At 54.8% G+C, this 14,172-nt stretch overlaps 1 protein-coding gene across 11 annotated transcripts in view; it reads right to left on the bottom strand.

The window, feature by feature from the left end:
• DMBT1 (deleted in malignant brain tumors 1) overlaps positions 1-14,172 on the bottom strand; it is a 55,810-nt gene that overhangs the window by 20,911 nt on the left and 20,727 nt on the right. For 5 of the 11 annotated variants that reach the window (XM_066240158.1, XM_066240160.1, XM_066240152.1 and 2 more), the window contains 10 exons: positions 13,674-14,003; positions 10,284-10,613; positions 8,406-8,456; positions 7,377-7,706; positions 6,419-6,448; positions 4,816-4,866; positions 3,793-3,840; positions 2,777-3,106; positions 1,822-1,851; positions 962-1,006 (listed from right to left, as the gene is read on the bottom strand). In XM_066240158.1, coding sequence (XP_066096255.1) covers positions 962-1,006; positions 1,822-1,851; positions 2,777-3,106; positions 3,793-3,840; positions 4,816-4,866; positions 6,419-6,448; positions 7,377-7,706; positions 8,406-8,456; positions 10,284-10,613; positions 13,674-14,003 — 1,575 coding nt within the window. The remainder of the gene's footprint in view (positions 1-961; positions 1,007-1,821; positions 1,852-2,776; positions 3,107-3,792; positions 3,841-4,815; positions 4,867-6,418; positions 6,449-7,376; positions 7,707-8,405; positions 8,457-10,283; positions 10,614-13,673; positions 14,004-14,172) is intronic. The other 6 variants (XM_066240153.1, XM_066240159.1, XM_066240163.1 and 3 more) reach the window with 6 other exon arrangements.

The raw sequence follows: 14,172 nt of genomic DNA, 5'->3' as shown, positions 1-14,172 counted from the left end.
ACCGTACTTAGGCATCACCACAAGGAGTCCTTTAAAAATTAGGCAATGAGCATCATGACAATTCCCACGTGCATCCTACCACTTGCTACCTGTGCGTGCCCAAGCCTCCTGCTCAGCTAGGGGTCAGTGGCCCTGCAGGGAATCAGCCGGATGTCTCCACGTTCTAATTCGGATGTTCCTCTTTGTTTGCGTCTCCCTCTCCTGACCCTGTACTCACTAGCAGTACTAAGGGGCAGCCCTGACTCTGAGGCTGGTCAGAAAGAGCCAGTGGGCGTGGTCATGAACCTGGAGCCAATCACACGTCCTGGTCTCCAGAGGACCAAATTCACCTGGCACCCTGCAGCCCTGAGCACAGTGTCTGCCACTTTGGGGTGCAGATGTGATGATGCTGAATCTTAGGGTGATGTAAAATGTGAGGGACTGAGAAAACCTGGCTTTATGGCTGTTCATCAACAGCAGATCTGATGTAGGGGAGCACCACTGACGACCCAATGGAGGTGAGCAGGACTGCCACCCGAATCCACCCGGGACAGAGCTCCATGGCTCCAGTGGCATTTCTCACTGTTTGGCAGCTTGTTGGCACCTTCATGGTCCTGGTTGACCTGACAAAGCCTTAGGAGGTGACATGACCTCTGCCGGACACGGGGAGGACACGCACTCTCAGCCCCTCTGCCCGGGAACTCAGCTCAAGACCTGAGCCAGCAGAGGGGTCTCAGCAGGACTGAGTTTACACTGAGCACTGGACGGGAATCTCTGAAGACCCTCTTCCCTGGATCCCACTGCAGACACGTCACCACAACCATGGCACACCTAGGACCTGGTCTCAGAGGCCCCTTTCTTGCCTGCCCACCACAGGGACAAGGATCAGGAGGCACATCTGGAGCCTCTGTCTATCACGTTCCACCCCAGCCTGGACTCACAAGCAGAGAGAGAGCCCCAGGAGGGTGATGAGGACGTTTACCTGTTGTCGTTTCCGTTGTTGAGGCAGTTGTGGTTGGCCATGTGACTGGAAGTAACAACAAAGAGAAAGGCCCCAGTAAGGCATCACCACGAGGAGTCCTTTAAAAATTCGGTGGCAGCATCATGACAATTCCCACGTGCATCCTGCCACTTGCTACTTGTGCGTGCCCAAGCCTCCTGCTCAGCTAAGGGTCAGTGGTCCTGCAGGGAATCAGCCTGAGGCCTCCACGTTCTGATTCAGGATAACCCTCTCCATTAGAAAACCTTTGCATCTCCCTTTCCTGGCCACGTACTCACTGACAAATCTGAGGCGCTGCAAGACCCTGAGCTTGGCCAGAAAGAGTCAGTGGGCGTGGTCAAGAGCCTGGAGCCAATCACATGTGCCAGGTTCCAGAAGACCAAAATCACTGTTACCCTGTGCCCCTTTGGGGTGCAGATGGAACGGTGTCTGCCTCTTTGGGGTGCAGATGGGACGGTGCTGAATCTCAGGGTCATGTAAAATGTGAGGGACTGAGAGAACCTGGCTGTTCCAGCTGCTTCTCAACAGCTGCTTAGTGGTTATTGACACTTATTCTCCATAAAACTGTCCTCAGCACAGACTGTAGCAAAACCCATTCAAAGGACACGTGGCCACTTCTCTGATTTGAAGCAACTGTCCTTTGGGCCAGAATATGAGTGTTTGGTGAAAACTCAGAGAATTGATGGACAGACAGGAGTTTGTGAACCCCATGTCTAGTTAAAAGGCATTGAGACAGATAGTGAAAGCCATGTACCCCAAGTGTGATTTGCCTAGTGTGGAGAGAAAGGGCACGTGTGGTCAGAGAACACAGGGACAAACCACAATAAGTCAGGGGGACTCACCTGGCCAAGGTGTGGACTGGGACTGAGCAGCTGTGAGGAAGAGAAGGAGAGTCAGACACAGCACACAGGTGCCCACCAGACTGAAGACACAACCCACACACCCTGAGCTCCTGCTTTGCTGGTGACGCTGAGTCACAGTCTGTCCTGTAGTTCTGGGACAGCACCATGCTCCATGCACTGTCACTGCCTGCCTCGCTGTGCCTGAAGACTTCATACCTAGATATAAGCCCCGGCCACCAGAATCAGGCCACCATAGACTTTGCGTTCACACCCAAGGATTTTGCAAAGACTGAGAAAATAAATGGGTTGATGTAGTCCACAATTTTTCCACGATGAAGTGTGATAATTCTGAGGCTTTATACCAATTCCTAGACTTCCCATGCACTCCGTCACCGTCCCCGAGCCCTCCCTGGCTCAGCACTCCGCTCATGGGCCACTTGTCATCTCACACGTCCCCCTGCTCCCACCGCTCTGTCTGTATTTCATAACTGAACTCAGTGTCAGGTCCTCTCCTCTGCGTCAGACTCAGGGAGAGCCCACAGTGACTCAGCCATCCCGGAGGGGAGGTTGTTACCTCTTCCCACCCCCATACCTGACAAAGGACACTGTCCTGAGGGGGCCCCTGGTTAACTCCGGGGTGGGAGGGGAGCTCACGTGTCTGCAGTAAAATGAAAAGCTGCCCCCCGCCCTCAGAATGCTTGGTCCTGGTCATGAACAAAGGTGCCACAGTCACCTCTGAACCAATTTCAGCAATATCTGCAGGATGCTGGGCACATGTGGTAACCAAGCTGTTTCTCAGCTGGAGCAGGTGACATGATACCATGGATGCCAGCTGCCCTGGGACAAACGCCAGTGCCAGGGTACATGGGGTTTCAGAGAGGGGCCTAAAGAGGGGAGGGCATTTGTTCTCAGCCATGCCACCCCAGCAGGGGGCGTGCCCATGTCAGAGGCCCACCTGAGCAGATGACGCCGGCGTCCTCCCCATGGTTGCAGTTGTGCAAGTTCCAGCCGTTGTGTCGGCAGTTCCACAGGAAGGACTCGTGCCCTGAGCAGCGCACATTGTCCAGGAGAATCGGCCCTGAGCCCTGACCAAACCGGGCACTTCCAGTGGCCGACATGGCCCAGCCACATTCCAGCTGTCTGCACACCACGTTGGCGTCACTGATGTCCCAGTCGTCATCACACACAGTCCCCCAGGAGCCTTGGTAGAGTACCTCCACCCGGCCCTGACACCGGTCACCTCCATTCACCAGCCTCAGGGCCAAACTTGAGTCGGTCCCAAAACCTAGAGATGGAACAAGAACACCTTTTCCATGCCTGCTTTGAGCTGCCAGGCTTGAGGCATGACCTAGACTCAGGGGACGTCCTCATGGCCAAATTCCCTAGGCAGGCCGTTGGTTTTGGGCATGTCCTGGGATTAACCTTCATCACAGGGAAGGAGTAGAGGAACCTTATCCTGCTGGCTCTCAGATGATCCAATGTGGGGAAGCGCCCGTGACCACCCCGACAGAGGTGAGCATCCACATAGGGCCACCCAGGAATTAGTTCCCTGGCTCCAGGGGCATTTCCCACTGTTTGGCAGCTTGTTGGTACCCTTGTGGTCCTGGCTGACTTCAGATAAAGCCCTAGAAGGTGACATGACCTCTGGCATACAGGAGGAGAACAGACACTCTCAGCCCCTCTGCCCGGGAGAGCAGCTCCAGGCCTGAGACAGCAGAGGGGTCTCAGCAGGACTGAGTTTATGCTGACCACGGGATGGGGTCTCCAAAGACCCTCCTCCCCGGATCCCACTGGAGACACGTCACCACAACCATGACACACCTAGGACCTGGTCTCAGAGGCCCCTGTCTGCCTGCCCACCACAGGGACAAGGATCAGGAGGCACATCTGGAGCCTCTGTCTATCACGTTCCACCCCAGCCTGGACTCACAAGCAGAGAGAGAGCCCCAGGAGGGTGATGAGGATGTTTACCTGTTGTTGTTTCCGTTGATGCGGCTGTGCTTGGCCATGTGTCTGGAACTGACAACAAAGAGAAAAGCCCTAGTTAGGCATCACCACAAGCACCACTTTAAAATTTTGGTGGCGGACATGATGACAATTCCCATGGTGATCACTCCATTCACTACTTATGTGCACACAAGGACCCTGCTCAGCTAGGGGTCAGTGGCCCTGCAGGGAATCAGCCGGATGTCTCCACGTTCTAATTCGGATGTTCCTCTCTGTTTGCGTCTCCCTCTCCTGACCCTGTACTCACTAGCAGTACTAAGGGGCAGCCCTGACTCTGAGGCTGGTCAGAAAGAGCCAGTGGGCGTGGTCATGAACCTGGAGCCAATCACACGTCCTGGTCTCCAGAGGACCAAAATCACCTGGTACCCTGCAGCCCTGAGCACAGTGTCTGCCACTTTGGGGTGCAGATATGACGGTGCAGATTCTCAGGGTGATATAAAATAGAGGGACTGAGAGAACCTGGCTTTTCAGCTGTTCAACAACAGCAGATCCGATGTAGGGGAGCACCACTGACCACCCAATGGAGGTGAGCAGGACTGCCCCCCGAATCCACCCGGGACAGAGCTCCATGGCTCCAGTGGCATTTCCCACTGTTTGGCAGCTTGTTGGCACCTCCACGTTTGGCTGACCTGACAAAGCCCTAGGAGGTGACACGACCTCTGCCAGACACGGGAGGACACGCACTCTCAGCCCCTCTGCCCGGGAACTCAGCTCAAGACCTGAGCCAGCAGAGGGGTCTCAGCAGGACTGAGTTTACACTGAGCACTGGACGGGAATCTCTGAAGACCCTCTTCCCTGGATCCCACTGCAGACACGTCACCACAACCATGGCACACCTAGGACCTGGTCTCAGAGGCCCCTTTCTTGCCTGCCCACCACAGGGACAAGGATCAGGAGGCACATCTGGAGCCTCTGTCTATCACGTTCCACCCCAGCCTGGACTCACAAGCAGAGAGAGAGCCCCAGGAGGGTGATGGGAACACTTACCTATTATCGTTTCCGTTATTGGGGCAGTTGTAGCTGTCCACGTTTCTGGAACTGACAACAAAGAGAAAGGCTCTAGTTAGGCATCACCACAAGGAGTCCTTTAGAAATTTGGTGTCTCGGTGCTGGCCAGTCGACCCAGTGGTAGAGCATCAGTTCGGTAGGTGAATATCCCAGGTTCGATTCCCAGTCAGGGCACACAGGAGAAGCACCCATCTGCTTCTGCACGCCTCCCCCTCTTGCTTCTCTCTCTCTCTCTCTCTCTCTCTCTCTCTCCCTCCCTCCCTCCCTCCCTCCCTCTCTTACAGCTAGGGCTCAATTGGAGTGAGTTGGCCAGGGCTCTAACAACGGCTCCATGGCCTCCACCTCAGGCACTAAATAAATGGCCTGGTTGCAATGGAGCAAGGGCCCCAATGGGCAGAGCATCGCCCCCTAATGAGCTTTCCAGGTGGATCCCGGTCGGGGCTCCTGTGGTAATATGACTCTGCCTCCTCTCTTCTCATTAAAGAAAAAAAAGCATTTGGCGTCTAGCATCTTGACAATTTCCATGTTCATTCTGCCACTTGCCACCTGTGTGTGCCTGTGGGGCAGCCGTGTTGGCTTGCTCCCTGGTTTACCAGCTGCAAGCAGTTCACATTAGCGCGGGACCACCTGGCAGAGGCGCGTGTGCATGGCCTGTATAAGGCTATGGGTGCTTGCGCTCAAGAGAGATGGGGGATTGCAGATACAGATTGCCTACCCGCCACTGTGAGCTGCCATTTTGCTGTTTGTTTGCCTGCGAGGCAGCTTCCCCTGCCTGTGTGCTTGTCTGCCATTGTGACACTTTATTAAATGGTATTAAACCCATGCTGGCTCCACAGTTTTTCTACCGTCAGCCTGAATCCAATGTGGACCTGCCGGGCCTTGGCAACCGGCATTACAGTGCCCAACGTCTTGCTCACCTAGGGGTTAATGGTCCTGCAGGAGATCAGAGTGATGCCTCCATGTTCTAATTTGGCATGTTACTCTCTTTTAAGAAAACTTTTGCATCTCCCTTTCCTGGCCACGTACTCACTGACAAATCTGAGGGGCTACAAGACCCTGAGCTTGGCCAGAAAGAGTCAGTGGGCGTGGTCAAGAGCCTGGAGCCAATCACATGTGCCGGGTTCCACAAGACCAAAATCACTGTTACCCTGCGCCCCTGAGCACAGTGTCTGCCTCTTTGGGGTGCAGATGGGACGGTGCTGAATCTCAGGGTCATGTAAAATGTGAGGGACTGAGAGAACCTGGCTGTTCCAGCTGCTTCTCAACAGCTGCTTAGTGGTTATTGACATTTATTCTCCATAAAACTGTCCTCAGCACAGACTGTAGCAAAACCCATTCAAAGGACACATGGCCACTTCTCTGATTTGAAGCAGCTGTCCTTTGGGCCAGAATATGAGTGTTTGGTGAAAACTCAGAGAATTGATGGACAGACAGGAGTTTGTGAACCCCATGTCTAGTTAAGAGGCATTGAGACAGATAGTGAAAGCTATGTACCCCAAGTGTGATTTGCCTAGTGTGGAGAGAAAGGGCATGTGTGGTCAGAGAACACAGGGACAAACCACAATAAGTCAGGGGGACTCACCTGGCCAAGGTGTGGACTGGGACTGAGCAGCTGTGAGGAAGAGAAGGAGAGTCAGACACAGCACACAGGTGCCCACCAGACTGAAGACACAACCCACACACCCTGAGCTCCTGCTTTGCTGGTGACGCTGAGTCACAGTCTGTCCTGTAGTTCTGGGACAGCACCATGCTCCATGCACTGTCACTGCCTGCCTCGCTGTGCCTGAAGACTTCATACCTAGATATAAGCCCCGGCCACCAGAATCAGGCCACCATAGACTTTGCGTTCACACCCAAGGATTTTGCAAAGACTGAGAAAATAAATGGGTTGATGTAGTCCACAATTTTTCCACGATGAAGTGTGATAATTCTGAGGCTTTATACCAATTCCTAGACTTCCCATGCACTCCGTCACCGTCCCCGAGCCCTCCCTGGCTCAGCACTCCGCTCATGGGCCACTTGTCATCTCACACGTCCCCCTGCTCCCACCGCTCTGTCTGTATTTCATAACTGAACTCAGTGTCAGGTCCTCTCCTCTGCGTCAGACTCAGGGAGAGCCCACAGTGACTCAGCCATCCCGGAGGGGAGGTTGTTACCTCTTCCCACCCCCATACCCGACAAAGGACGCTGTCCTGAGGGGGCCCCTGGTTAACTCTGGGGTGGGAGGGGAGCTCACGTGTCTGCAGTAAAATGAAAAGCCCCCCACCCCCGCCCTCAGAATGCTTGGTCCTGGTCATGAACAAAGGTGCCACAGTCACCTCTGAACCAATTTCAGCAATATCTGCAGGATGCTGGGCACATGTGGTAACCAAGCTGTTTCTCAGCTGGAGCAGGTGACATGATACCATGGATGCCAGCTGCCCTGGGACAAACGCCAGTGCCAGGGTACATGGGGTTTCAGAGAGGGGCCTAAAGAGGGGAGGGCATTTGTTCTCAGCCATGCCACCCCAGCAGGGGGCGTGCCCATGTCAGAGGCCCACCTGAGCAGATGACGCCGGCGTCCTCCCCATGGTTGCAGTTGTGCGAGTTCCAGCCGTTGTGCGGGCAGTTCCACAGGAAGGACTCGTGCCCTGAGCAGCGCACGTTGTCCAGGAGAATCGGCCCTGAGCCCTGACCAAACCGGGCGCTTCCCGGGGCTGAAACGGCCCAGCCACATTCCAGCTGCCCGCACACCACGTTGGCATCATTGATGTCCCACTCATCATCGCATACGCTGCCCCAGGAGCCTTGGTAGAGTACCTCCACCCGGCCCTGGCACCGGTCACCTCCATTCACCAGCCTCAGGCCCACTCTTGAGTCGGTCCCAAAACCTAGAGATGGAACAAGAACACCTTTTCCATGTCTGCTTTGAGCTGCCAGGCTTGAGGCATGACCTAGACTCAGGGGACGTCCTCATGGCCAAATTCCCTAGACAGGCTGTCAGCTTTGGACGTGTCCTGAGATTAACCTTCATCACAGGGAAGGAGTAGAGGAAATTTATTCTGCCAGGTCTCAGATGATCCAATGTGGGGAAGCGCCCGTGACCATCCCGACAGAGGTGAGCAGGATTGTCCCCCGAGTCCACACAGGGGCGCCCGGGGCAGAGCTCCATGGCCCCAGTGGCATTTCACACTGCTTGGCAGCTTGTTGGCACCCTCATGGTCCTGGCTGACCTGACCAAGCCCTAAGAGGTGATGGAAGCTCTACCACACCCAAGGAGGACAGACACTCTTAGTCCCTCTGCCCGGGACAGCAGCCCCAGGCCTGAGCCAGCAGAGGGGTCTCAGCAGGACTGAGTTCACACTGAGCACTGGACGGGAATCTCCAAAGACCCTCCTCCCGGATCCCACTGCAGACACGTCACCACAACCATGGCACACCTAGGACCTGGTCTCAGAGGCCCCTGTCTGCCTGCCCACCACAGGGACAAGGATCAGGAGGCACATCTGGAGCCTCTGTCTATCACGTTCCACCCCAGCCTGGACTCACAAGCAGAGAGAGAGCCCCAGGAGGGTGATGGGAACACTTACCTGTTGTCATTATGGTTGTTGATGCAAGTGTGGATGTGGTTGGCAATACATCTGGAAGTGACAACAAAGAGAAAGGCCCTAGTTAGGCATCACCACAAGGAGTCCTTTAAAATTTTGGCAGCGAGCATCATGACAATTCCCACGTGCATCCTGCCACTCGCTACCTGTGCGTGCCCAAGCCTCCTGCTCAGCTAGGGATCAGTGGTCCTGCAGGAGATCAGCCCGATGCCTCCACGTCTGTCATTTGGCATGTTCCTCTCCAGTAGAAAACTTTGTATCTCTCTTCCCAACCCTGTACTCACTAATAGTATTGAGGTGTTGCCCAGACTCTGAGGCTTGGCCAGAAAGAGCCAATGGGTGTGGGTTTAAACCTGGAGCCAATCACATGTCCTGGTTTCCTGAGGACCAAAATCACTGGTTACCCTGCATCTCCTGAGCACTGTCTCGGTCACATTTGCAGTCATATATAACCAGGTGGAATTTTGTGACAATGTAAGATGTGAGAGAGGGAGAGAACACACCTCAGTTCTGATGTCCCATCAACAGAAGGTCAGTGTTTATCAGGGTCCATTCTCCCACAAAATTTCTTTCAGCTCAGAATCTAACAAAGCCAGAGTCATAAAGCTCATGGCCACTTCTCCAGCCACAGACAGCTATCTCTTGCTACAGTATCAAAATTGGATGAGGACTCAGACAGAGGGGATATAGATAGATATAGATATAGATAGACAGAGGGGAATGTGGTGAAGCCCATGTCTAGTTAGAAGCACTGAGAGGAGTCATAGCAGAAGAGAGCAAAAACCATGTGCCCCATGCGTGATTCATCTAGTGTGAGGAGCAAAGGTGGGCGGGGAGAGAAAGGACATCCCAGATAAGGTCACTGGGGATTCACCTGGCCAGAATGTGGATGGGGGCTGAGCAGCTGTGAGGGAGAAATTGAAAGTCAGACACAAAGCACACTGCTGTCCCACAAGATTCATAATCGAAGACAGTCCATCCATGTGCATTAAACTGATGCCTTTCACATGCCCACAGTGCGGGCACTACCAGTGCCTGATCTGAACCTCACAGTCCTTTGAAGAAAACACCATCTGTCCACGGCCACTGCCTGTCTCACTGTGTCCGAGGGCTTAGTTTTCAGTATACGAAAGCCAGTGTTGCATCTGGAATGGGCCACCATAGCCATGGCATGAACACCCAGGGAATTCGCAGAGAATGATCCTAAGAGATGAGTGGATGTGGAGACCCTCAATTTATCCCCCTTGAGGTGTGATGATTTTCAGGCTTTATACCAATTTTGGGCATCTCCTCATACATCCTGCCACTGTCCCCGAGGCCCAAACTGGTTCACGAGCATTCCTCTCACTGGCTACTTGTATTTCATGCTCCATCCTGCCTCCCCCACTCTTCCTGTATTTTAGAAATGAACTTTGTGTTCTTGGGTCGTCTCCTCTGCATCAGATTCGGGGAGAGACCAAAGTAATCCAGTCACCACAGAGGGGAGGCTGTGACCCACCCCCAGCTCAACAAATGACACTGTCCTGAGAGGAACTCCCAGGTTAACGCCAGGGAGAGAGGCGAGCTCACATTTCTTTGGTAAAATGAGAAGGCCCCCACTCTCCCCTCAGGAAGCTTGGTCTTCCTGTGTTTGAACATAGAGTCACAGTCACCTCCAAATCTATTTTGTGCTGGGGTCATATACCAACCAAGCTGTGTGGTTTTGTTTTTCAACCAAAGCAGGTGGCGTACTCACTACCTCGGGAGCCAGCTGCCCTGGGATACACTCCAGGACCAGGGACGAATGCCCCGGAGTGGGAAGTGCATTCACTCTGAGCAATATCGCCCCAGGAATGGAGACAGAACATGTCAGAGGCCCACCTGAGCAGATGACGCCGGCGTCCTCCCCATGGTTACAGTTGTGTGAGTTCCAGCCTCTGTGTGGGCAGTTCCACAAGAAGGACTCATGCCCTGAGCACTGCACATCATCCAGGAGAATCGGCCCTGAGCCCTGGCCGAACTGGGCACTTCCAGTGGCCGATGTAGCCGTACCGCAGCCCAGCTGTCTGCACACCACGTTGGCATCATTGGTGTTCCACCCGTCGTCACACACGGTCCCCCAGGAGCCTTGGTAGAGTACCTCCACCCGGCCCTGACACCGGTCACCTCCATTCACCAGCCTCACGGCCAAACTTGTGTCAGTCCCAACACCTAGAGACAAACAAGAACAGCTCCTCCATGTCTGTCTCCAGCTGCCAGGCCTAGAGCATATTCTAGACTCGGGGGCCGTCCTCACGGCCCAATCCCAGGGCAGGCAGTCAGCTCTGGACACACTCAAAGATTAAACCCCATCACAGAGAAAGAAGCAGAGGCAGCCTATCCTGCCGGGTCTAAGGATGCTCCGTGGTAGGGAAGCACCCATGACAGCCTCAATGGATGTGAGCCGGACTGCGCCGACTCCACACAGGGCCACCCGGGACAGAGCGCCCTGGCTCCAGGGCCAGGCTAGGCTACCCACCTCTTCAGCAGCTGTTGGCTTCTCCATGGTCCTACCTGCCTTCAGGCTAAGTTCTGAGTGTGATAAAACCTCTGCCGGACATGGGGAGAACAGATACTCCCAGCCCCTCTGCCCAGGACCACAGCTCCAGGCCTGAGCCAGCAGACGGGTCGCAGGCTTACACCGAGAGTGGAGGGCGGTCTCTGCTGAGCCTCCACCCCAGATCTCACTGGAGACAGGTCATCACAACCATGGCACACCTAGGACCTGGTCTCAGAGGCCCCTGTCTGCCTTCCCACCACAGGGACAAGGATCAGGAGGCACATCTGGAGCCTCTGTCTATCACGTTCCACCCCAGCCTGGACTCACAAGCAGAGAGAGAGCCCCAGGAGGGTGATGGGAATGTTTACCTGTTGTTGGTGGTGCAGGTGTGGGTGTTGGTACAGGTGTGGGTGTAGCTGCAGGTGTGGGTGTAGCTGCAGGTGTGGTTGTAGCTACAGATGTGGGTGTAGCTGCAGGTGTGGGTGTTGGTACAGGTGTGGGTATAGCTGCAGGTGGGGGAGTAGCTACAGGTGTGCGTATTGGTGCAGGTGTGGGTGTAGCTCAGGTGTGGGTGTAGCTGCAGGTGTCGGTGTAACTGCAGGTGTGGGTGTGGCTGCAGGTGTCGGTGTAACTGCAGGTGTGGGTGTTGGCGCAAGTGTGGGTGTAGCTGCAGGTGTGGGTGTAGCTGCAGGTGTGGGTGTAGCTGCAGGTGTGGGTGTAGCTGCAGATGTGGGTGTAATTGCAGGTGTGGATGTTGGTGCAGGTGTGGGTATCGCTGCAAATGTGGGTGTAGCTGCAGGTGTGGGAGTTGGTGCAGGTGTGGGTGTAGCTCAGGTGTGGGTGTTGGTGCAGGTGTGGATGTGGCTGCAGGTATCGGTGTGGGTGTAGCTGCAGGTTTGGTTGTAGCTGCAGGTGTGGGTATAGCTGCAGGTTTGGGTGTTGTGGATATTGGCCATATGTCTGAAGTGGCAAGAGAAAGGCCATAGTTAGACATCATGGAAACAAATTCTTTAAAAATTTGGCATCAGCATCATGACAACTCCTATGTCCATCCTGCCACTCACTACCAGTGTGCCCCAAGCCTCCTGCTCAGCTAGGGGTCAGTGGTCCTGCAGGAAATCAGCCCGCCACCTTCACATCCTAAATCGGCATGATCCTCTTCATTAGAAAAAAGTAGCATCTCTGTCTCCTGACCCTGTACTCACTGGCAAGTGTGAGGGGCTGCCCCCACTCTGAGGCTGGGACAGAAGAATGCGGGGGCGTGGTGATGATCCTAGAGCCAGTCACATGTCCTGGGACCAAGGGGACCATTATCACATATTACTCTGCCATACTCTAAGCCCTGTCTCTGCCCTTTAGGATGCACATGGTGCTATGCTGAATCTCAAGGTGTTGCAAGGTGTGAGGGTAGGAGAGAAGGGAGCAGTCTGATGTCCCAACAACAGAAAATTAGAGGTCATCAATATCCGCTAATTCACAAAAACATTCCCTACAATCTACAGGTCCGTCTCATGGAGCCAGAGCCTGCTTCTCTGGCTATTGGTTGTTATGTCTTAGAACAGCATCCAAGTATTGGGTGAAATTTCAGATAGTGATGGACGGACGGGAGTCTTCTGAATCCCATGTGTATTTAAAATGCGCTATCATGATTCTCAGCGACAGGGGGATAAATTCCATGCCCCACTAGGGGTTCAAATAGAAATGGTCCCCGTAGAGTGGGGAGGAGAGGCATGGTGGGAAGGGAGTGAGGAAACATCTGAGTAAGATCACCAGAAATTCACTGGCCCGAATGGATGGGCCCTGAGCAGCCGCGAGGAAGAAAAGGAAAGGCCGACACAAAGCACACAGGTGTACGACCCAGATCTGAGGTTCATGACACTCAGTCTTGCACACGGAGCTGAGCCTTCCACATGCCCTTGGTGTGCACACTACCAGTGCCTGTCCTGAACCTCGCGGTCCTTTGAAGAAAACACCGTCTGTCCCCTGCCCTCGCCTGTGTCACTGTGTCCGAGGGCTTACTCTCCAGTACAACAAAGCCAGTGTCATGCCTGGACCAGACCACCACAGCCTTGGCATTGACCCCAGCGAATTAGCAGAGAATGACCCTAAGCAATGGGTGGAGTGGACCCCAATTTATCCACACTGAGTGCTATGATTTGGGGGCTCATGCATATTGCTAGAGCTTCCCCACGCGCTCCGCCACCGCCCCCAAGCCCTCCCGGGCTCACTAGCACTCCGCTCAGGGCGCCTTGTCATCTCTCACCTCCCTGCTCCCACCGCTCTGTCTGTATTTCACAAGGGGACTCTGTGCTCTTGGGACCTTGCCTCTGCGTCAGCCTCTGGGAGGGCCCAAAGGAACACAGTACCAGCTCGGTTCCGAAATGGCGCTTCCATGAGAGGAGGGCGCCAGGGAAACTGCAGGGTAGGAGGAGAGCTCACGTTTCTGTGTCAGAATGGAGAGGCCCCTGCTCTGCCCGTAGGACGCTTGATCCTGACTAAGAACCTGGTGACACAGTCCGCTCCAAACACCTTGCAGGCAATACCTACAGAACTCTGGTGTCATGTACGAACCAAGCTGCTTTCAACCAAAGCAGGTGGCGTACTCACTACCTCAGGAGCCAGCTGCCCTGGGATACACTCCAGGACCAGGGACGAATGCCCCGGAGTGGGAAGTGCATTCACTCTGAGCAATATCGCCCCAGGAATGGAGACAGAACATGTCAGAGGCCCACCTGAGCAGATGACGCTGGCGTCCTCCCCATGGTTGCAGTTGTGCGAGTTCCAGCCGTTGTGTGGGCAGTTCCACAGGAAGGACTCTTGCCCTGAGCAGTGCACGTTGTCCAGGAGAATCGGCCCTGAGCCCTGGCCAAACCGGGCGCTTCCGGGGGCCGATGTGGCCGAGCCGCAGCCCAGCTGCCTGCACACCACGTTGGCATCGTTGGTGTCCCAATCATCATCGCATACGCTGCCCCAGGAGCCTTGGTAGAGTACCTCCACCCGGCCCTGGCACCGGTCACCTCCATTCACCAGCCTCAGGCCCAAACTGGAGTCCCTGGTGAACCCTAGAAACGACATAAGAACAGCTCCTCCGTGTCTGCCTGCAGCTGCCAGGGCCAAGACAGGTCCCACACTCAGGGGACAAGCTCACGGCCCAATCCCAGGGCCGGCGGGCTGCTTTGCTCGTGCCCAGAGGTTTATAATCTTCATTACTGGGAAAGGAGCAGAGACATC

Source organism: Saccopteryx bilineata, chromosome 7 (assembly GCF_036850765.1).
Source record: "Saccopteryx bilineata isolate mSacBil1 chromosome 7, mSacBil1_pri_phased_curated, whole genome shotgun sequence".
Lineage (NCBI taxonomy): Eukaryota > Metazoa > Chordata > Mammalia > Chiroptera > Emballonuridae > Saccopteryx > Saccopteryx bilineata.
This window is presented reverse-complemented; position numbering and strand designations above follow the sequence as displayed.